The 24,441-nt window shown below is 40.2% G+C and overlaps 1 protein-coding gene across 1 annotated transcript; it reads left to right on the top strand.

The window, feature by feature from the left end:
• The first annotated feature begins 758 nt into the window (after positions 1 to 758).
• LOC149087357 (natural resistance-associated macrophage protein 2-like) lies at positions 759 to 18,279 on the top strand. The gene is made up of 14 exons (XM_089231427.1): positions 759 to 892; positions 1,117 to 1,170; positions 5,236 to 5,375; positions 6,149 to 6,498; positions 7,562 to 7,700; positions 8,792 to 8,947; positions 9,720 to 9,878; positions 12,342 to 12,389; positions 12,507 to 12,545; positions 12,647 to 12,766; positions 14,230 to 14,453; positions 14,575 to 14,734; positions 15,420 to 15,470; positions 17,896 to 18,279. The coding sequence occupies exons 2-14, from the start codon at positions 1,131 to 1,133 to the stop codon at positions 18,022 to 18,024; spliced, it is 1,755 nt and encodes a 584-aa protein (XP_089087553.1). The 5' UTR covers positions 759 to 892; positions 1,117 to 1,130; the 3' UTR covers positions 18,025 to 18,279.
• The last annotated feature ends 6,162 nt before the right edge of the window (positions 18,280 to 24,441 follow it).

Below are 24,441 nucleotides of genomic sequence, written 5' to 3'. Positions count from 1 at the left end.
CAACAAATAAATTTCTTACATTTTTCGGACAAAGGAATTGTATATTTTGAGCTCGTATTTCGGCATCCATACTTCTAAACAAAATGAAGTTTCTACAGTAATGGCTCAAAGGTACTCGTGACTCCCTTGCATTTTGGGGGAAATACCATGCGTAGAGGAAACATATTGCTGTGTATCCTTCAACGATGATAGAAAAGTAAGTTAGCAAACAATAAACGCATTTTCATACTATTCAAATCTACATGAATCATGTAAATACAGCGTGTTCCCTGAAGCCCCATATTCTTTTAAACATTGACAATAATTGTTTTTGTCATACAATAGCATTCAGGGTACCTCATTTGCTTGAAATAGCCCCTCAAAAAATTTTCTCCTCTATATACAGTCGAATCCCGTTATAAGGAACGTCAAGAGATCGTTATAACGCAATTTCATTACAAAGGAATTCCAGTTTACCTAGCATTATTCTTATGTAAACTTATTAGGGGGGGGGGATTAGAAAAGTGTGCGTTAAAACGGGATTTTCGCTATAATGGTATTCGTTAAAACGGGATTCGACTGTATTTCAATGCTTGCCAATTAAAGTGTTAAATATAATATAAACGTATTTGGTTTATGTATATATATAGGCCTATATATATTTGTTGTTGGTTCGGTTGGTGGATACAGCGACTTCAATAAATTGCGTAATATTCCGCAAACGCTGCTGAAGGGAGAAAAAAAAAACCTTGCCTTTTCTTCCCATATTACTTATACGCAAGGCTGTTATCATCCCGTGTATTCATTAGCTTACGTGCATTCTGTTTCTTCATATGGCACCGCTGCATATGGCACAATAAACATCATCGTTGTTTTATTATGCAAATATAGAAAGTTAAATAGTTGAATCTTTGTGAGTATATCTCTCCCTTTTACGATGTGTTGATGGAATTATTATTTTTTTTTTAAAAAGGTCATTTGAAAACTATTTTGTATCATTTGATATCAATCCAATCCATTTGAGACGTCTTCTTCATGTATAGTTCTACATTTTTTCGTTCTACTTAAAGAAGTAAATTTTCGTATTGGTTAAATATGTAAGTTAACCATCGAGTAATGATTTGTGATCTGTTTCAGGACGTATAATTATCATGCGAGTTACACAATCGGATGATCGAGAGGCTTCGAAAAGTAAGTCATTTTGATTGGTATTTATTAATTAATTTAGATTTATATTGCAATTGTCTTTTTATTAGAACATGTTGAATGCGAATTGGTTTTTCAATTTTTTTTTTCCATCTTAAGTTCTTATTTAGTTCAGTTTGAAAGTTCTCTCCTATAATGAAAAAATTTCTCACATAGAAATTTTTTTTTTTTCGAGTAAAACAGCTCAGTTGGTGTATTTATAAGCCATTACAAAAGTTTTTAGCGGCAAATTCGTTCTGAAAGTTACGGGCTGAACATTATTTTTTAAAAAGTATTTCTTGCTAAATACAAATACAACGCCATAACAGGCAAAATGCCCAACGAGGTGGCTGAGACCAAGAATACGCTTTTGCGCATTGCCCAGACATTTGTATTCTGTTATACTACTTCCTGAAAGAATGCTGGAACTCTTAAACTAAACAGACGGTTCAAAATGTCATTCGTCCGAAACATGGCTTCCGTCTTCAAATCACTAGACAAGATTTAGTAGACTAGATTCGATTAGTAGACAGGTTTCATTAGACTAGTGATTCGAAAAAACTAAAAAAAAAAATCGTATACAGCCATGCATGGACCCTATGGCAAATTGAAGTGGCTGAAAAGTCAAAAGTTCTGAAGACATTGTAATGATGTAAAAGCAGTCCACGTTAGCCTGGATTTGGTAATTGCTACTGAGGTTTGTTGAACACAATTTACTCGTGAACCTTTACTAATATTATTTTCGGGTGTTGGTACGTTGTTCTCAAGGTGGGATCGCGGCCATTGCTCCAGAATTTCGAGTGTAAATGTCAATCTTTTGATTTGCATCAATTTGAGATCTGGTCAGTTTGATTGTTGAAGATTTTCTATTTTCATTTCATTCTCTAAAATGACGATGTAAAATGATTTCCACTGCGAACAATCCAATATTCGAATTATAAATAAAATTCAAACTACTGAGTACGTGGATAGCACAGCTAAGTGTTAAAGTGTGTTTTAGGTTCGACATATGTTTATTTACGTTGCGAAAGAATGAAATAAATTTATTTTAAGAGTTTAAATCTTGAAAAATCTTTAATGATTTCCCCCAGCTCTTTTACGCGGTTTCCCCCAAGGGTTCGCGACCTACAATTTGGGAATTACAGTTTCATAGTCTTTTTTTCAGTGCCCTTCGTAGGCAAATTAGCATGGAGCTTCTTCTCATAAGAAAATGAAATGAAGGTGTCTAGTGATCTCTCATCAGGGAACACTTCTTCAATGCAAAATACACGATGTATTTTAAAAATTTACTATATCTACATAAATTCTGCTAATTTATTATTTTTTGTTAAATATCGCAATGCTATATTGAATTCGTATGTACGTTCTTTGACCGATAATTTTTGAATTGACTGAAATTATCAAACTAAAATACAGGCTGTCCCATAAATTTGGACGAATTTTAAAATATCATTAAAAAATCAACAAATTCACGTACCGGGGTGCGGTTTGCACCCTCAGAGACTTGTCAAATAGTTAGATTTTTTTTTTTCACAAGGAAAAGAAAATAATTAAAATTTTCTCCGATATAAAATTTCTTCCCGTTAATAAAATACATGCATCTAGAAAATGAATGAATCTAGATGAGTGTTTTTCAACCTGTTTTCAACGGACCCCCTAGGTGCCAGAGTTCTTAGTAAGGGGTCCGCAGGATCATTTTCATTTACTGTTATCACATAAATGAGGAATTTTATGATGTTAAGTTATGAACTATTCAATTTTTAATGATATGCAAATTATGAAAACAGTAAATTTTGGATTTTATAGGGAGCAGATATGCTCCTCACACGGCATCAAGGCCCCTTGGCTAGGATATCAGGCGGGTCTCTCATAAAATTTTTCACGGGCTCCATTATAGTGAATTTAAAGTGTGGAAAAACAAAACAAAAAACAGACAAAAATCATCTCAGGCCCCTGGGCTGGAGCCCTGTCAGCCACATCTTTGGTGGGGGGGGGGGGGGTGTGTTGGGGTGTCTTCTTGAATAGACCTTCTGACGCTACAGGGGTGTTCGAGGTGCACTAGTCTACAAGGTTTGGTGTCATTTTCAAGTGATAACGAATGCTTGGTGCATAATCTAGCTGGATTTCATGGTGTTTTTTGTTGACCCTCTATAGTCTCATGTGTATTCGAATATACATGGTGGAAAAACCCATTATATCAATTACTTTTCTCAATTTTTCTGGTGTTTTAGAAAGCACATCTTTTATAGTTTCATTTCAGTAAAAAAAAACAGCTATCTAAGTATAATACTTTCTTTTATCTAAAAATAGTTGATTCCTTGATGGTGTCATATTTTGAGAGCTGCTGCAGAAATTTTCGTTATTCAGAGATTTATAAAATCTCAACAAATCGAAGGAATTGGAACTCTGATAAGTGCACAAATCGTAACCCCGATAAGTCAATTTGTTGATTTATGAGTTTTTAAAATCCGCTCAAATTTATGAGACACCCTTTATATACACACTTAAAAAAAAAGCTTCAGAATACTGAATAGTGATTTATTGATTCTGAAAATTGTGTAATTGCAACCCAATTGAGTATCTGACGAAGCACCATCTGCAAGCTCGATCCAACGTCTACTGTATATGCATTTTTACTGAGTATAAGGTCAACATGACTTTACATTTTCTCTCTCACACGAGTTAACATGCAAGTACAAAGACGTTAACCAGACGTTCTTCGTCGCGTGATTTACGAGTAGAGACAAGGGCATTTGAAAAAATGTCCATCGTGACAACTTTCACTATGACTAGGCGGTTTTGATGGTGCGGAAATCCCCTTGGCATCCTGTCACTCACTAATTATACATGCATGCTACCTTTAATTAGAATGATGAAATAGTAAAAAAATATCAAGTTCAGATGTTTTCTCTCGAAATAAGCAGAGAATAATGGGAAGCTCCATTTCTCAAGAGAAGAGACGTCTCATCACTACGGGCAAGTTTATTTGTGTTTTTTTCCTTTTGTCTTTTTCGTCCTATATTTCATGCTGTACACGGGGCTTTAAATATTCAAAGGGAGACGTAAAAAAAAACAAAAAAATCACATTATTTACTTAAATTTGCTTCACCAGAGAAGAGTTACGGCCGTAAACACATGCGAAATGTCGGGAAAAAAACATGTTCTCAGACATAATGGAAAAAAATAACTTAAGCGGATAATTTCAAGAAGAGAAAAATAGGAAATAAATTTATTATCTCCTATTATTTACTGAGAATTCTCTTGAATACTCTCTGTACATGAAAATGTTGTTTTTTTTTCACAGAGCATTTGGGAATTTCTTTAAGGGGGGGGGGGGCTACGATTTCACAATTTATTCTCTTAAGTCAGTAGAATTTATGTACATTATGTTGGGGGGTTGGGGGAAGTCCAAGATTGGTCTTGTCATATTTCTTTTTAAAAATGGAATTTATATTTCGTATATACAGCGTCTCATAAATTCGTAAATGGTTAAAAAATTCGTAAAAATTAGAGAAATCGTGTAGGTTTGTTTTTTGGTACCGAAAAAAATTAGTTCAAATTTTTGTCGATAGAAGGGGCTGCTGCTGCTGCACGAAAGCAATTCACTGGAAATATGCAAGTTAGAGTCCTATAAAATGCAGGGTGTACAGATTAACAGCTCATTTCCGAATTTTTCTGTTACCGGCGCTTACATGAGATTTTCATTATGGTGTTGATAATGCTCTACTGTATTGGTGAAGTTATTTTACCGCAGCCACGAATCTCCGGCTGAAACTTTACGAGTGTTTCGGACACAGAAGAGATTGAAGAAAGGCTCAGGTCCAACCATTCCTGCCACACCTACATGCAAGCGCTATCTATCGACGAAAATTCGAACTATTTTTTTCCTGTGGCTAAAATAATCCCCCCCCCCACTTTCGTGAGAATAACTATTTTGCAAACTGCATCCAAATACACAAATTCCTTCAATTTTTTAACAATTTACGAATTTAAGGGACTATGCACATATATTATACATTAATGTATGTTTAATTATCTCTATGAAAATGTCAATGCTATTATGTATTTCAGCCGATACTTCATTTCAAAATGGTGGTTCATTCGAATCAACAACCGTACCGCCGGTGTTTGCTATTACGAAGAGCGAAAAAGGGGATTCTTCGTTGAATATCATCGATGACCATGGTGGTGAAGACACTGATATCCCCAGTGTGAGTTCATTTTCCATGTATATGAGACATTTGGTGCCACGTATGGCCATCTTAAAAGATGGGAAGAAGAAACACCTTAGCGCGTAATTTTCTAATTAAGACAAGCCACCTAAATGCTGCCACCTATTGAATAAATCCAATACTATATTCGCTATAAAATTTCCAATTAAAATTGAATGTTGATTTTAAACCGGTGTGCAGTATGAAAATTGATAACATACATGTGGTACGATACTGCACATTGTTTACTTTCATCCTGCACATACCCGTAAATCACATACGTTATTTCACCGGTTACTATCATTGCTATGTAATAATTAAGCTGCGAGAATGGTCACAGAAATGCTTTTCTTACTGCGGTAGGGTAGAAATTTTTTTTTTTTTCCAGTTTTCTTTTGTGAAAAAAGAGATAGATGACAAAAACACACACACACACAAACTCAACATTGCAAGTTTGATATAATCGGGAAAAAGTGTGATAAAAACACAAAATCTGGGTTCGAACCTACTATCACCGACAAAATAGTGATTGGGGGCAGGCAAGCACTCTACCCCTACTTAACAATGTGCAACAACATACAGTACAAGCAAACTTGTCAGAAAATAGAGAAATAAGGACCCCCAGTGGGGTCCTTGATGTAATAATGATGACCCTGGCATTGCATACAGTACTGACATGAAAATTCAGTTATATTCAATATATGATTTCTACACCTGATGATGCAATATCATTATTTCACCATTTCTCATTTTATCCTCTTTGTATTCGGCAGCGCCCTTTCAGTTTCCGGAAACTGTGGAAGTTCAGTGGTCCGGGTTTCCTGATGAGCATCGCGTATCTCGATCCGGGCAATATCGAGTCGGACATTCGTTCGGGTGCCGAAGCGAATTACCAGTTGCTATGGGTTGTGCTATGGGCGACCTTTCTGGGTCTCCTCATCCAAAGACTTGCAGCTAGGCTTGGCACAGTCACTGGCATTGACCTCGCTCAAGCCTGCGCTTCGAGGTTCGCACGTTTGCCCCGCTACATCCTGTGGATCATGCTCGAGATCACCATAGTTGGTGCCGACATGCAGGAGGTGATCGGGACGGCCATTGCTTTCTACTTAATATCTAACAAGCGGTAAGTATATTCGAGAAAGCACAAAATCAGTTTCCATTTTGACCAGGGGTGTACAATCTACGCCACGCGGGGCCAAATGCGCAGAGTTTTATTAGGGCCGCGAAGGATAGAAAAATATCAATGTCCCGGTAGAAAAGTATTAATACGATGAATACCTAAGCTGACCATATTTCATAAAGATACGGGATATCGCCAAAAAAGGTGTCGTGGTACGTAAAGTTGGAAATTACTACCAAAAAAATTTCAAACACAAGTAAAGTTGCCATTTACAGCCAAGAAAAGTTGTCAAAACGAGTATAGTTACCATTTACAGCGGAAAACGTCAAAAGCAAGTAAATTTGACAATTAAAGCCAAAAAAAGTGTCGCAAGCAAATATAGTTAATAATTACAGCCAAAAAAATTGCCAAAGGCAAATAACGTTGACATTTACAGTAAAAAAAAATCAGAAATCTTTTCCTCCCATCGCCTCCAACGCAATCTAACCCATAGAATCCTATGTTATTCCCCTCAGCTTCTACCGCCTCTGGAACATTCCATCGCTCTCCAGGGGACGTTAACGCCCACGTTGGGAATCACTGGTCTAAGGCAGTGATTCTCAACCTTTCCATGTCCGCGGCCCGGTTTCATTCATTTTTGTGAGTCGAAGGCCCGGTCAAACATACGACCAACGGAAAATGAATGAGGAAAAATAAAACGGCTAATCACTGATGGCCCGGTATGAATAATATCAGGTCCCGGTACCGGGCCGCGGCCCGACGGGTGAGAAACACTGGTCTAAGGCAAGTAAAGGTGCCAACAATCGCTAGAATTGCTGAAAAATAAGCAGTCGTGGAAAATGATAGGTACTGCAAGTCAAAATGCAATTCGCCAAAGAAAACGTATATGTTTGATAAATGTGAGATTAATATATTTATATGACTGCAATTAATCATGGTAATTAATCATTTAACCGTCAGAAATATCGCATGTCTGGCCCGCGGACTAAAAACGTTGTGTACAACCTGATCTTGACCATCTTTTCTTGATGTGCTTACGATAGTATCGATTCTGTATATTTTCCAGGATTCCTCTATACGGGGGAGTGTTGATAACGGTAGCTGATGCCTTTACCTTCTTATTCTTGGATAAATATGGTCTAAGGAAGCTGGAGGGATTTTTCGCTATACTCATAGCATTGATGGCTTTTACATTCGGATACGAAGTGAGTTCGATTCTTATACTGATATTTCATGTACAGTCAAACCTCGTTAGTGCGTCACCCGGTTAACACGTCACCCCGCTTATCTGGTCACTTTTTGGAAGTCCCAATTGTCCTCAAGCAGGAATTGGCAAGCTATGGCTTACTCCGTTTAATGAGTCACTCCGCTTACTAAGTCATATTTTTGCTCTCCCAAGAGTGACTTATTAACGAGGTTTGACTGTATTACCGAACTTGATTTCTCTTTATCCTCTTCAGTTTTGACAGTAATGCCAGGGGTGGCTCCTAAAGAGAGAGACAATCTTTATACCTTCATTCCTCTCTATTACGACTCATTTGAAGAATTATATTAATGACAAAATTTTCTAGAGTAGCAGGCATCTTCGCATCCTCTTACCTTGAATTTGATACCCACTTAATTGAATTACTTTTCATCAAACGAATTAGATACACTTTCTGATTCGTTTTATCTCCTCTAATGATGATGGCTGCTACCGAAAGTGGATACAGATGATGACATCCTACTTCTATTTTTCAAATCGATCCTATCTTTTAAATTACAGTATAATACCAAAAGAAGAGCACACAAATATGCAATTTGGCAAATTTCACAATTTCCAAAAAGATATTGCCAATGGCAACTATTGAACTTGAATGATGATTTTCACACACACACACACAACAGTGTGTTTAGATATTAGTTATTATTTTCTTCTGTATGAAAAATAATAACTAATATCTTTGTGAGAACAATTTTTCGCGAACCCCGCATTCCTCTCTCTCTCTCTCTCTCTCTGGTTTATATATCAAATATAGGCTACCAATTAATTCAATTTTCGTGAATTTGTAAACTATTTACGAATTTCTGCGACACACTGTGTATTGTTCAGGTTTTGGATCCCTAAAATCATAAGGCCAAGGCCAAATCCAGCACTTGCCCATACGAAAATCGGATCCTGTCCGTGTCACAATGAAATGAAAAACGGTTTGATCGCTACCACAGGAATATATATATATATATATATATATATATATTTTTTTTTTTTTCTGTGACGAGCTGTCACTGAGTAATGTGGTCTTCCGTTAATTCACAGTACATAAATGTGGCACCAGACCAGCATGACGTCCTGAAAGGTTTATTCATCCCTGGGTGCTACCAGTGCAACGGAGGGGTGCTTCTTCAAGCTGTTGGCATCGTTGGCGCTCTCATCACACCTCACAATCTTTACCTTCATTCCTCTCTGGTCAAGGTAAGATAAGTTTTCTTTAACCATTTATACGGTTTTTAAAATTTTCCCGATCCGCATTATAACCGCCACAGTGGAAATCACGAAACCTTCCCGAAAAATTGACACCTGTTTTCAAGAAGATTTTTTCCCGATTGCGCGTGCGCTGATAAAAGCTTTCTTCCCCCAACGAAGAATAATTATAATAAAGAAAAACAAGGAGAAGAGGAAAAAAAAACTATCATTTTTCTGTTATTTATGAAGTTAATATAACATAAGCGTATACTACCTCGAAGGGAAAGGAAAAACATCGCCTCTTTCCCCCCCCCCTCCCAACGTTATCAGACTTTGAACAAAAGCTGACTCCGCCCACTGACAGTTGATTAATACTAGGGCGTAAGAAAAACATGTTGTCAGGAGAAGAAAACTTACAATGGTATTTGTGCTTGGGGTTGCCGGAATGAGAGAGTTTTAAGAACGTGAGATGTTTCGGGATTAAAATGAAAGCGGATCAAGTTAGGCGAGATGTCTCGGGGTTGCCGCTGTAAAGACGTGGATCCCTTGTCCCGTATTTGGTAATCATCAAGACTCGAGTTTGCAATTCTAAGGCGCAGTGCACACCGAAGCGATACGACCGCGACATTGACACGGATTGGTTAAAAACGCGAAACCAGTATTGATTTCAGGTTTTTAACCAATCTGTGTCGATGTCGCAGTCGTATCGCTTGTACTCGATCATATTAGCTTGAGTTCTATACGTGAGAAGAATATGCATTTTCCTTTTTTATTTTGACAGTCTAGGAAAATCGATCGGAAGGACAAAGGAGAAATATCGGACGCAAATCGCTATTTTCTCATCGAATCGTCGATCGCCCTTTTCATCTCGCTCATCATAAATATATTCATAGTGTCAGTCTTTGCGCAAGGACTTTACGGGAAGACCAACGCCGAAGTGGTAAGTGATTCAAGAGAGAACCGATTCCTAATTAATTACTTAAACAGTTTCTTTTCTGCCATATTGGGCCCAAAAATAAGCATATCATCGATAAACAATTTTCTATTCAAATCGATTACATAAGTTCTAAATCCGCAGTCGAAACTGTTACGACGAAGTATTGAATTTATTAATTTAATGATAATTTTTAATTACAGCGGAAAAAAATTGACATTTTTTACTTAAAGTTGGGTTTTTTTCGGAAGAAAACTAACTGAACTCTATATAATTCTGTTTATGAGCCGCTCACTGATACTCATTTTTCATTTATTTCAGCACAAAATTGAAAAGAAATATAGTATTCGCTACGCGTGATGCTCTGAACAAATGCAAACAAAATTCGTTTCTTTTCCCGCGTAAACGAAAAGCAGTAAAACCTGACATCACTTGACATCAGTGTAAAAGTGATTGTTTTGCTATGAAATCTTTACTGGACTACTAGAGCCATCTATTAGAACAATGGTCGCGTCAGCACAATGGTGGTCGCCTTTCTGTGGTTACCAACTTCGAGATGCGAGCGTGAGCCTACAACGGTATAAATATTCAATCATTGCACTTCACTCATAGTTTTAAAAACAGATAGCAGCACTGAAATTCTGGATAAAGTTGGTTTCCTGAGGTTTCCAACTTCGAGCCGGCATTACATTTGAAAATGTCTCTCTGCAAAGGGCAGGCAGACCTTCAGCACGGTACTTATAATAGCACGGGAGATTCAAGTATTTATCATCACGAAATTTGGAAGGCAGATGACAGCACCAGCAAGAACACGAAACAAGTGCAACTCTGACGACGTAAATACGTTGGGGAGGGGGGGGGGTTTATACTATAAATAAATTATATAGGGGCCGCACATACACTCCGGCATGTACCAATTCGTTAGAAATTCCGCAGAAGAATAGGTATGAGGTGCATGTACGAAATTCATGCACAACACTACATACGTATTCAAACTGTTAAGAGAAGATTGCTTCCGCAGGGTGTCTCACATCGAGGGGTTAGTGAACCAGCCTCTTGCAGAGTTTAAAAAGAGGCAAAAATGTCAAACGCTGCCGTTTTTGCATCGGCATCAAATTGTAGGTCCCGGTCTAATTAGCCCTGCTCGTGTGCAGAAAATGACCGTCCGTGGTTCGACAAAAATTATGAGACCGTCAGATACATATGCGTACTTCCGGCACAACTCATTCGGTAATATATTCATATGGCAATAGATTTCGCATAAAAAAAAGTCGGTTGTAACGACCAATGTTGTCTTAACGCATGGGACGCACCTGGGCGTGGCCCGAGAGGGTGGGAGGCTCAAGTGCAGAGAGGGTCTCATGAGAAAATTATATCATTATATCAGCTTTAGATTTTCGAGAGCAAGCGTGTGAACTGGTACGAAGTTATTTCTAGCCTCTGCAGAGGCTCCACCGAGGCTAGAAATAACTTCGTAGAGGCCTCAGAGAAATCACTTATCCCGAGGTCACATGATGCTCTAAAGGCGGCCCTGGTAACACACCTTGTTTATGACGATATAAATTCTCGCGGAATCTGTTGGCATTATAACCGAGTTTGACTGTACAAACACTCCAAAGAGAATAGTGAGGATTCTTATTCTGAGGAATAAATTCTCCAGAGACATGCGCGATTAAGTAATTGTATTCTGAAGAATTCATAGGGTCTTTACGGGACACGGTGTAAAGTCATGGGTTCCGAAGAGATTATTTCAGACTGCGACGCTATATGGGGGGGGGGGGGGGGCAAGAGAGAGCGCGCGCGCTATGCGAGCGGTGACAGCCGACATTGAGCACGACGACAAAGGGCGTCTGACGTCGTCCACTGAAAGTGACTTCTACACGCCTGCACTCACATATGCACACGTGCTCGTTAAATAACCTTGAGGAAATATTGAAAAACTAAAATTTTTTAGAAATTTTATATTAACTAAATTTATTAATTAATTTATTAAAGGCCATAATTAATCATCTGATACAAACTCGGAGAAAGCGCTCTTGTTGTAAATTAATGAATAATTATATTTAATATCGATTACCACTTACTATCGCAAACCATGAATGGCAGTTGCCAATTTTTCCAGCTTCCATATTCATACGGGGAAGGAGGAGGGGGAAAGCGACCGTGGAGAGGAAAAAGAAAACGGGGTGAATAGCAAAAAAAAAAAAAAAGTAGACAACCATATTGTGCCTTGACAGATACGCAAGAGGCGTGTGATCCCATAGAATTCGGAAATTTTTCTCGTCTACTATGTTGTAACCGGAAATCACTAGCTGAAGATCGCTGCTAATGGGCAAAATTCTCGTACTTACTGTGAAATGGGATCAGTCTTGCGAATACAGACAACTGCGCGCGACTTGTTTATCGCTTTAAGTCGGCCTTAATGTCAGTTTACGCACGAATGTAATCTATCTGTTTTGTACTTTACAGCTGCAAGTTTGCTTGGAAAATGACCCAGAAAATTCAGCCGCATTCCCAGTAAGTCAATTCCACTTTGTAGATCAGTATACCACTACTTTCCAATGAAGTAAATGCTACTAAGTTCAAATAATTCTCTCCTTACAATATTCCTTTCTTTTATCTTTTTCATCATAGAATGACACGACACCCCTCAACGGAGACATTTACAAAGCTGTGAGTGCATTATTCGACATATATTTTGATCAAACATTTTACTTTTGACACTTGTCGTTAAGAATGCCTTGAATAACGGCACTGAAATTCGTTCTCAACAGGGTCTGTACCTCGGATGCCAGTTTGGTCAAGTTCCTATGTATATATGGGCTGTCGGTCTCTTGGCAGCTGGCCAAAGTTCCACCATGACAGGGACTTACACGGGACAGTTCGTCATGGAGGTGAATAACTCGTTTATTAATGTGTTTGATACACAGTATTAGTGCTCCTCAAAAAGCCACAGAATCGCCATATTGGCAAAATATTATTTGCTAATTTAAATTTCACCATCGTGAAATTTAAAAAAAAAGTGGCATAACATTTTGCCATCTGAGCACGGAAATTCGTCTTCTCTGCTTTTTCTAACTGTTCGAATTTCCCTTCTCGTGATCGACTGCGCAAAGAACGAAACCCCAACTCTTTTGCTATCATAACTGAAACACGGTTCTTAATTGGGGTGAGCAAAGTACTATGGAATATTCGGCTATTTTGGCTTTCGCGCAACACAAATTTCTAGTCAACTTCCGCCGAAACTTCAATTTGCGATCTACCTCTCCCCCCCCCCCCCGCGCATTAGCCGGCATGCCGCTTAACTCGAGGGACACTAGATTTTTGAATGTTAGGTTCTGGTCCGTTCTCGGCATGCCGGGGAAAGCGAGGTTCAATAAGTATCACAGTACGCATATAGAGACGTATAATATGTGAAATGGATCTACATCATGTAGCGTTCACAGGGTGTCATATAAATACCAATACAACCTTATCTCATCCATCATCTATCAGACATTGTTAGTTTCGATTTAAAAAATTCTCAAAAGGCGTTCAAAAATTACCCTGTACCAGTTTCCACAGTAAAAATAAAGTGCGTAACAAAATGAAAGAGCTAAATATTTAAACGGTCCCCTTGTCTCTAACTTCCAATAAGGAAGTTGCTGCCCTGTCTCTCCTGAGACCAACAGGAAAAAGTCTCATGTTTCTAAGTGCAACGCTCGCTGAAATATTCTAGTCAAAAAATCCGAGAAAAGTTGGGAAAGGACAGCATAAAAATGAGGAGAAAGTAGAGTTGACCCTTAGTGTTTGTGTTGTTCTTTCATAACTTTTCCCCGAGTTTTGAATTTCTTAGCGAATGGAAACTTGGAAACATGAAATTTTTCCTGTTGGCCTCAGGAGATACAGGGCAACAACTTTGTAATTGGGGCATGGGGACCGTAGAAATATTTAGCTCTTTCATTTTGTGACACACACACTCACACTGTATTTCCACTCTCAAAACTGGTACAAGGTAATTTTCGAACGCCTTTCTAGCACTTTTTAAATCGAACGACCTCTACGACGGAGGATATGAATTGTGACGAAAGACGTGTCACTCTTCCTGTTGATACGACAGATACAGAAAACTGACTGAGTGAGGAGATATTCATCTCATAGCTGACTGACTTCATAAACTGACCGGGTGAGGAAAATTCATCACTCAGCCAGTTTCCCATATGTCGTATATGAATTAATCGAAATATTTCGCGGACCAGCGAAAAGTTCTCACAGACCAGCACCAGTCGGCCGACCAGTTGTTGAAGAACACTGTTTGACATAATGAGAAATCGGTAAAGACTTGAATGGTAATTCTAATTTTCGTCTCTTTTTCCAGGGTTTCATTAACTTGAAACTACCGAGATGGAAGCGAATCCTATTAACGAGGTCGATAGCGATTCTTCCGACGATACTAGTGGCTATATTCAAAGACATAACTCAGATGACGAGCATGAATGACTTCCTGAATGCTCTCATGTCGATGCAGCTTCCGTTCGCGCTCATGACTACTTTCATTTTTACCTCGTCGCATATACTCATGGGGAACTTCGTGAACGGGAAGTTAGTATCAGTGACTGTCAGCTTAACCGTTACTATGCAAGCAATTGCATAGCCATTGCTGTAAATTTTGATCTGCATATCAGTATATTTATTTTATGATTTATGTTTTTCTAAATTATAGATGCATCAAAGTCCTGATGGGTATCGTAACGCCATCGCTGATTATTCTGAACTTGTATTTCGTTTTTGACTTTGTACAGAAGGAATTGCCAGACATTTGGATCGTTTACGTAGCGATAGCTGTGTTTATACTTTTTTACATGACCGTGCTTTTTTACTTGGTAAGATACATTTTCGGTCATATTTGATGGAAAATTTACTAAAAACTCCGTGTTGTTAACGTGCATGCACAGGGTGCTCTGTAAGTCTTGATATAGGACCTTTATCCCATTTATCTCATCAACCGTTCGTCGTAGTTGTAGGTATAGTCAGGGCCGCGTTACCAGTCGCATAGCCCGGTGCGTGAATAATTGCTGGTCCAGGGACGGCTTGATAGTTTCGGGGGGGGGGGCGGAATCAACATCCAAAAATTCATACATTATCACAGCGTATGTAGTAATACTGAAAAATATCCATACAATATTATAAACATATATACTGCCACTGCCAGACCAATGTAGCACCCGTCAGTTTACTACTCCGACCTATGTAGCACCCGTTCTGGTAGGCGTATTCCATTGAAACTTGATATATACGATATATGGTCCATGGGAAAAAGGAAAATTTAATTTACAAAAAATTACCACTTTTTCCACCTGGTGGTCGAAAATTTGACTATTTTTTTATTTAATTAATCTCTTTCCCATGGTCTCATTAAGATGTCCTGTATTCGGATTAGCAGTTTTGGAGGTAAACTACCCAGGGTACACGGGAACTTCAGTTATAATCACCCTGTATAGCCAGTTTAGTCAGAGCCCGATTTTCCTCTCAATTTTTGTCGAATAATTCCCTTTATGTATTTTACAGGCACTATGTCTGCTAGTTGTTCTCGGCTTGACAAGTCTCACCAAAATGCCGGTAAGTATAGCATCGAAGAATATAGTTCTTTTTTGCCAGTGACATAGCAAAATGATTGAAATCGTGTTACGGGTCAAATCTTTCAACAGAATTGTATCAGACCTGTAGCCGGTCGTTCCGGCTGGGGCAACCGGGGCGATGCCCCAGGGCCCCGAGCTGAATTTGGACACCCTCAAAGAAAAAAGTACTTATTTTGCTTATTTCTTGGAAATTTTGAGTTTCTTCTTGTTTGAAATAATCGGCAAGGGAGACTCACTTTCAAAAACGCGTCATTGAAAAAATGAAGGGGGGGTGGCAAAAACCCTCTCCTTCTCTGAGCATAACCCTTTCCAGACGGGCCCAAGAAAATGTCCTCCTCGAGGTCCCTGAGAAGTCCCGCTACGGTCCTGATACGTATACATTGCCTGATTAATTTGTTTGTTTTAATTAACGTTTACGCAAATAAATTGGCCCTATATAATTATATAGGGCAATTACTTCCAATTATAATTGAAATCAATAAATTTTCCTGAGACAAGCGAAGAAAGAACTAAAATTACAGTCTTTTAGACAAAAAATGATATAATAGATTAAATACAGGGTGATTATAAAAAAACAATCCCGACATATGGGCCCATAACTATCATACCATTCACAGAAACTGAATGAAATTTTGGCATAAGGTATTTTGAGGTATGCGCTCAAGAATGATATGGAAAACAACAGTGTCACTCTAACAGTTACGGTTACAGTGAGAAAATTTCGAAAATATCAAATGGCAACACCAAGTTTTTTGTATTGGAATGCGATCTCCATTGTGAAAAACCCTAAATAGCGTTCGAACGGCAACTGTAGCATGAAAATCACCGGCGGTAGATAGGCTAAAAGTGAGGACAACCAATAAGGACACAGAAGCAGCATAAAATAAAGCATTTTATTGTGTTTCACAAATTTTCCACATGACCTTGTGGAGGACTAATCAGGCTGGGATCTCAGCCGAAGAAACGGTGTGACGAATGAAACGAACATTAATGCTCTGGTGCACGGCAAAGTCCTTTTTACTTTTTCCTTGCCTAGCTCCGGGGTTCGTGCTACAGGTGCCATTCCAACGCTATTTAGTGTTTTTCAGTATGGAGATCGCATTCCAATACAAAAAACAAAAGTGTTCCCATTTGATATTTTCGAAATTTTCTCACTGTAACCGTAACTGTTAGAGTGACACTGTTGTTTTCCATATCATTCTTGAGCGCATGCCTCAAAATACCTTATGCCAAAATTTCATTCAGTTTCTGTGAATGGTATGATAGTTAGGGGCCCATATGTCGGGATAGTGTTTTTTAAAACACCCCGTATATAGATTATAATGATAAATTCGGGAAGGCCGATATATGTTTCGATACTGGGGGATGCCGTTTTCAAGGTGATTAACAAACATGGGCGAAGATACGCGGGGGTAGGGGGGAGGAATGCCTTCCCAGAGTCACTTATGGATCCGACTGATTTAATGTAAAAGGCACATATGCATATACAGGATGTGAATTGACAACATCATCCTAGTGGGGCCCCCTTTACACATTAAGGGTGCTCAACCATTAGGAGAGTGTGTGGGCCACTTCACTGGTTTGAAAACGTGTCACGGGTCACTTGAGTGATCTGGAACTGCACGGCAGGTCACATAGGTAAGGAAATGTGCCACGAGACACTCAAGCTGTCTATAAATATGCCGCGGGTCACGCGGGTCACTTGAGTGATCTAGGAATGTCCCGGGGCCACTTAAATCATGTGAAAATGTGCCGCGGGTCATTCAAGTTCTCTGGAACTGTGCCGGGGGGGCACTTATATCATGTGAAATGTCCCATGAGTCACTCAAGTGCTCTGGAACTGTGCCGCAGGACACTTGAATAATCTGAAGCTCTTCAGCGAATAACTTGATAGATTTGAAACTGTGCTACGGGTAATGATCGAATGATCGGGAACTTCACCACGGGTTACTTGAGTAACCTGTAACTGTGTCACGGGCCACTTGAATGATCTGGAACTGTGTCGCGGGTCCCTTAAGTGACCTGTAAATGTGCCACTTAGTTCATTTTTATTGAATTACGTTTGAGATTGGGTGCACATCGAATGACTCCAAGGTCCACATTTTGCCCACAGGCCATGGGTTTACCATGCTTTACATAATCATCATCATCATCACCATCGTGTCCTTTCCCCCCCCCCCTCCAGCCTTTCAAGTTTATCTCCGCCTACGTTAAAGGTAGCTCCGAACTCAACGAAACCAAAACCCACGTTTTCGACACAGAGCTTTGTTGTTATTTGCCTCGAAAACGGCACCCACGCGTGCCTAAACATACGTCGACGTTCTCGAAATTATTTATGTATTGCCTAAAATACGTTGTAATTTTCATCCTTCCCTCCGTTGATGTGGCTCTTTTGTCTCGTCCAGTGCATAGGAAAATATCTTGTGGAGTCGTACAAAGAAAGGAAGAAGAACGACGACGACGACGCGGATGAGGTCAACGACAACGAGATGGCAGATATGAATCAAAAGACCGTCAAAGGCGTCAACCAATAGAAGACTCGAAAAAGAAAGATTCAAAGAGTCACTGTCATATGTTAATTGGAACTTTTAGCAAAAACGTTCAACCAAAGATTTATCCACCAGGAAATTATTAGCATACCATTTGCCATTTGATTCGTTTTGAGTCATATAATTTCACCACGACTCAATTAATAAAGTTTTTCTGGACTCTGCCACGAAGCTGGGCTGGAAAAGATCTCGGCAACGGGTTAAGTTCACCGTGGCAGAGTTCTGGTGTTCGTTCATTCATTGCTGATTTCACCAATGTATTGACAGTAATAGATTGAAAAGTTTAAAATGTCAAAAAATATGTCGAAATAATCGGTGTCTATCTTCGTAACGATCCTTCAACACAGTTTACGGAATTTTGAGTACTTTATTCGCAAGGGCACAAATTTCATGAGCCAGGGGCCCACCAAGCATCTTTATCTAAGGACACTTGATTCGTCCTATCCATATTCGATTTTACAAACGCAGCGCAAAAAAGCGCCAGTCAGTGATGGTAACCTCGTCGAGCAAAATTTCCCTCGAAAATTTCCCTTTTGACTAAATTTTTCCTACACATTCCGAAAATTGTCCTGCCATCTATCGGTGTAAACATGCAGTCAAGTATTTTACACTATATATATATATATACAGTATATATAGAAAAAGCATTGTTTTGCTTTATATATTTTTTTCAATAAAAATTCTTTTGCTTGATGAACTCTCAAAATTTCCCACAAATTTTGGCCTATTTTTCCCACGAATAAGGGAAATTTCCCACGAGTTACCATCACTGGCGTCAGTCAACCTGTGCTCGCTACCGGCTTGGCAACCCCACCTGCAAGTACAACTGTGTCTCTAAGTCATTTTTTTGGTCACTCCCATGCTCACGCACTCGCTAAGTCACTCTTTTAGTCATTCACATGCTTGCACACTGTTTGGTCACTCACATACTTGTACACGCTCTAGGTCACTATTTTGGTTTGTCACTGGGAGAGAGGGGGGGGGGGGAGAGAGAGAGAAAGAGAGACATGGTACCTTCCTTTATGGGTCACTCTTTTGATCATTTACATGCTCTTTCACCCTCTCTAGGTTACTCTTGTGCTCATTCATGCGCACAAGAGTGACTCTCTAGGTCACTTTCCCCCCCCCCCCCTCGCTTACTGACAGAGCTGTCTTAACGCATGAGCCAACCCGGGCACGACTCGGAAGGCCACTAGAGAAGAGGCCTCACAAAAATGAGATACAGTTGAAATTTTCGAGAAGTATGCTTGTAAATTTCCCTTGCAGAGGGCCTCAGAAAAATCACTTGCCCCGGGAGCCCATGGTGTTCTTACAGGACGGCCCCGCTCACTGATCGGATCCGTAGCTATCTGGGCAGATGCAGATTTACTAAGGGTTATACAAGTTTTGCCCCGATTCTCCCATTCTACTAATTTTCTTGACCGCTCATTCCTCAAATTTGCCGCCGCTTGGGCGGTAGCTTCAGAACGCTAGCCCCCCCCCCCGTACATACGCCACTGACAATGAGAGGGTGCATTTATTTGTATAGCATGTATATTGTATTTATAGAATATATCGGTAGCCACTGTAACGGTTTAGTGGTTATAGAGACGGACTCGCCATCGCGAGGACCATGGTTCGAACACCCCACCGGCCGGCACCACAGTGGTATGCAGCTGAAGGTGATTTTCTGTGGTTCCCAACTTCGTATCTCCCCGTTAAAAAGTCTCATAACAGAGAGCAACAGGCCTAAAACGGTACAAATATTCAATAATTGCACTTCACTCCCGATTTGAAATATAGATATAGCAGCGCTACAAATTCACACACAAGGGGGCCTCTGATGCTCCCTTGCGGGAGAGGAGTGTTACCTACCTTTTCCATTCCGGAGATATAGTGAAAATGGCAGAAGTAATGTAAAGTTCTCTTATGTATAAGAATTATCGCTTTGATTATCTGATCCATGTACGTGTAGCGATTCTTCTGCAGTTTCTTTCCTATAGCGAAGGCATTTACAAGGTAAAAAAAGTCCCTATCTTCAGTTAAGGGCCAGTTTCTTTCAACTGACCACATCCACAGTTCCTCGTCCGGAAAACTTTCACAACGGATCTATGGAAACGCACCGTACATTCAGTGGCGTATTTACAGGGGATCTTGGCCCAGGGTGACAATTTCGGAGGGGCGGAAAATTTTTGGGAATGAGTGGCTAAGAAAACTAGTACGTAATGAGAGAAGGGCGGCAAAATTTTATAACCACGAATCCGCCTCTGCCGAGAGAGCGAGACTAGGCCAATGGGCAAGCATGTGAGTAAACAAGAGAGCGTGCAAGCACGTGAATGACCAAAAGAGTGACGCAAAGGTTGTGCAAACATGCGATTGGCTGAAAGAGTTATGCAAAGCGTGTGTGTGTGAACACATGTGAATGACGAAAGAGTCACTGCAATCCTCAAACATTCCACTCGACTGCTCTGCTGCTACCTAACTTACATCTCTCCCGTACTCACCTCCAGTATAATATAGACAAACTTGAATCAATTCGAAATAAATCCACCCGCTTCATCCACGACTGCTGGTCACCTTTTGTTTCCGTGCTCGGCAGGGCCGTCTTTAGAGCATCATGGGCCCCCGGGCCAAGTGGTTTTTCTGAGGCCCTACCAGGTAAATTCTAGAAAATTTCAACCAAATCTCATTTTTGTGAGGCCCCCGGGCCGTGCCCGGGTGGGCCCATGCGTTAAGACGGCACTGGTGCTCGGATTTAAAAACGAGAACTCCCTCTTCGTCTTATTTCTCGACTAATTCAGTTTTATAAGATCTATCATGGCCTTCTTAACTTTGATACCTCTGGTAATTTTAGCCATACCTTCCAACATCTCCAGTAGACTTAGCCACACACATTCCCTTAAAATAAAACCCATTTTTGCTTCCATTGACTGCTTTAAATACAGATTTTTTCCTCATACCACTGGTGAATGGAACAGATTCCTTAGTTTTATTTTCAACTCCTCCACTATCACTAGTTTTTTTGCGCAATATCAAACAATATCTATATCTCATTCAACCGCATTCTCTTGCGTAGGCCTCGGGCCAACAATATTTTATAAATAACTGAATAAATAAGAGTGACGGAAAGCGTGTGCAAGCATGTGAATGACGAAAAGGGTGTGAGAGTATGAGATCTAGAAAGTGCATGAGCATGGGAATGACTTAGAGAGTTGTGGGGAAAAGTGTGACCAAAACAGTGTTCAAGCATGTGGATGGCCAAAAGAGTGACCTAGAGCGTGTGCGAGCATGAGAGTGACCTAGAGCGTGTGCGAGCATGAGAGTGACCTATAGCGTGTGCGAGCACGAGAGTGACCTAGAGCGTGTGCGAGTATGTGAATGACCAAAAGGGTGTGAAAGTATGAGATCTAGAAAGTGCATGAACACATGGGAATGACTTAGAGAGTGTATGAGCATGTGAGTGACCAAAAGAGTATTCAGTCATGTGAATGACCAAAATAGTATGCAAGCATGTGTGTGACCAAAACAGTGTTCAAGCATGTAGATGGCCAAAAGAGTGACCTAGAGAGTGTGCGAGCATGAGAGTGACCTAGAGATTATACGAGACTAAGAAAGTGCATGAGCATGGGGGAATGTCTAGAGAGTGTGTGAGCACGGGAGTGACAAAAAGGGTATGCAAGGATGTGAGTGACTAAAAGGGTATGAGAGCATGTGAGGGACCAAAAGGAGAACTTGAGCAGGCCCGTCATTTAGGGGGGGGGGCCTCCATGACTTTTTAAAATACACAAAAAATGGTACATATATATACAAATATATATATATATATATACATACATTGAGTACATGAGCTTTGCTCTCCCCCCCCCCCCGGAAAAAGTTGAAATGACGGCCCTGGGCCTTTTCGGACATTTATACAAGCGGGCGGTGAATTCGAGGTATGAGTGGTCAAAAAAAAAAATTAAACTACAATAAGGAAGAGCGTCAAAATTCGCGCAGCCCCACAGGCGGCTAAACAGTAAATAGTATAATTTATATTACACATTAGAGAGTCCTATTTCAACTCCCCACAAATTCTGTATAAAAAGTATTTTAATTTATTATGTATGGGAGGAAAGGGAAATCCTGTTTTAGAACAATTAAAAAAAATGAGTGGTTTAACATTTTGAAGCCTGTTAAGGGAAAAAGAAAAATAGAGTTGTCTTATTTCCATACGTCCCGTCCTCCAACCAAAACGTGATATATGGTCATCGTGCTTACAGCCGGGAATTTTCCGATGTAGTTATCAATAGATTATTTTTTATCAGAACCCCCCCCCCCCCCCGATGTGATCACATTAAGCGACGTGCTCTGTACTACTACTTAACCGTACGTGCATTTCTTACACATTCTTATGCGGAAATTTCTAACAAATCAGTACATACTTGAATATGTGTTCCGAGTATATGTGTGGTTCCTAACGTTATGTTGTCATAATTGCGATTGTTTCACGTTTTGTGCTGGTTCTACTATCTGTCTCTCATACTATTTTGAAGAGAAGATAGAAAAGGCTTGAAATTGTGTCAAGTCATGTAAGTCCTAAGTACCGGAACGTGGGGGGTCATTTGAGGACCTCCCCCACCCCCAATAATTTCTAAAAAAAATGCAATGCACCTTGCCTCTCCTGCGTACGTCCTTGAGTCGGGTATACACGGGACGGGCAGAAACTTTCAATTGTAAGTATCATGTTGTGGTCTTGCTCTCTGCGGAAAGATTTTTCAAACGGGAGACTGACCAAAAAATGAAAAGCCGCAGAAAACCAACTTTAGCCGACCACCACTGTGCCGAGGACAGGTTGGAACATGGATATTCACGATGAGAGTCCAGCACGATTCCCACACGATCGCACAGTGACCGAAAAAAACGAATGCGCAAAAGAGCGTAGGGTTTCAGACTGATCCAAGAACAAATTTCCAAACCCGGTGCTGGTACAATTGGTACAGAACCGATGAGAATCCGTGCGTTATTATTCAACGAGGGCCAAATTGTGGAATAATTAGGAACAAACTGACAAATAGGTGAAGAAACAGTGGCTGTGGTGGTCGAGTGGTTATAGTGACGGACTCGCATGGTGAGGACCTGGGTTCAAACGCCGCCACAGTGGTGGTCGGCTGAAGTTGGTTTTCTGTGGTTCCTAACTTAGAGCAGCAAATGCGAGCTGATCCAGCACCTCCTAGAGATAGAAGGCCTCTGCAGTGTTTGCCATAAACGTCATTCAGACTACCTAGCAAGTTTGCCGCATTTCGAAACACAGCATCGTATTTCGTTTCTTCTTATTTTGGCGTAGAATCTTCGTGATTGGCTCACCGCATAGTGATTGGATGTGGGTCATAGAAATCGCCGATTCTGAGCCCGATCATTTCTTTTCCTCACAACTATGATACTGGCACGAGCAGGGAATTTTCTTCCCCTGAATATTCTGAGGGAAAATGGACTATTTACTGACGTCACAAGTAGACTAGGCCTTCTATCTCTAGGAGGTGCTGACTGATCTCTCCGTTGAAAAGTCTCGCCGCAGAGAGCAACAGACCTACGACGGTACAATCACTACACTGCAATCATAGTTTCAAAAATTGAGGTCCGAAATTCGGACGTCGGACGGGTCAATATTTTACGAAGTTGAAGTGGCCAGCCCAGGTGACCCGACTGATGTTCAAAATTCGGGCTTTCGTTCGCCGCTATATTGATCCCCTATGATTCGGGGGTCATCGCCGCGTTGTATTTTTTGGTGATAATTATGGTCGTTTATAATTAGCCATAATTTTTATGGTTAGCTATGGCAACGACCGGAGGAATCTTAATATCGATATCTTAGTGATACATACAGGGTGTTCTGTTAATGGACCAACAAATTCAGAGGGTTGTTAGTAGGCATCAAGAGGAACAAAAATTGCGATGGAACATGATGTCGCAAACCACGTTGAGAGAGTAAAAGTCGCGAAAAAACGCATGCAGGCTCCGAGTCCAGAGGAGACGAAAGGTGGATGTCAGTTGATCGCTGAATGCGTTCGTGGGTTCCTATGCGTGTCACCTTAAATCACCCGTTTATGCGACGCCTGTGGACACACCGCAGGATCTCATATCGCGGATTGTCGTCGCTGCGGCGGACATCAAAAGCATATCTGGTATCTTCGAGTGTGCTTCCGGGAATCGCATTTACGTCGCTGTAGAATGTGCAATGACGTCAGCGGCCGTCACTTCCAACAACTCTTGTGATAATTAATCAAATAAATCTTTTTGTAGTTATTCTTGTACTTTTTGTCGTTCCAGCGTGACGTCGAAACCTGCATGCGTTTTTCGCGATTTTCACCCTCTCAACGTGATTTGCGACATCATGTTCCATCGCAATTTTTGTCCCTCTGAGTTTGTCGGTCCATTAACAGAACA

Source organism: Pholcus phalangioides, unplaced genomic scaffold, assembly GCF_987345545.1.
Source record: "Pholcus phalangioides strain wild (caught in Gottingen) unplaced genomic scaffold, Ppha-v1.0 ptg000004l_1, whole genome shotgun sequence".
In the NCBI taxonomy this organism is placed as follows: domain Eukaryota; kingdom Metazoa; phylum Arthropoda; class Arachnida; order Araneae; family Pholcidae; genus Pholcus; species Pholcus phalangioides.
This window is presented reverse-complemented; position numbering and strand designations above follow the sequence as displayed.

What these genes read in the sequence shown, in the direction of transcription:
- LOC149087357 (XM_089231427.1), top strand. Translation starts at nt 1,131, where the DNA reads ATGCGAGTTACACAATCGGATGATCGAGAGGCTTCGAAAA. An exon ending in AAGACACTGATATCCCCAGT is followed by an intron (nt 5,376 to 6,148) that starts GTGAGTTCATTT and finishes TGTATTCGGCAG; the next exon opens with CGCCCTTTCAGTTTCCGGAA. An exon ending in TACTTAATATCTAACAAGCG is followed by an intron (nt 6,499 to 7,561) that starts GTAAGTATATTC and finishes TATATTTTCCAG; the next exon opens with GATTCCTCTATACGGGGGAG.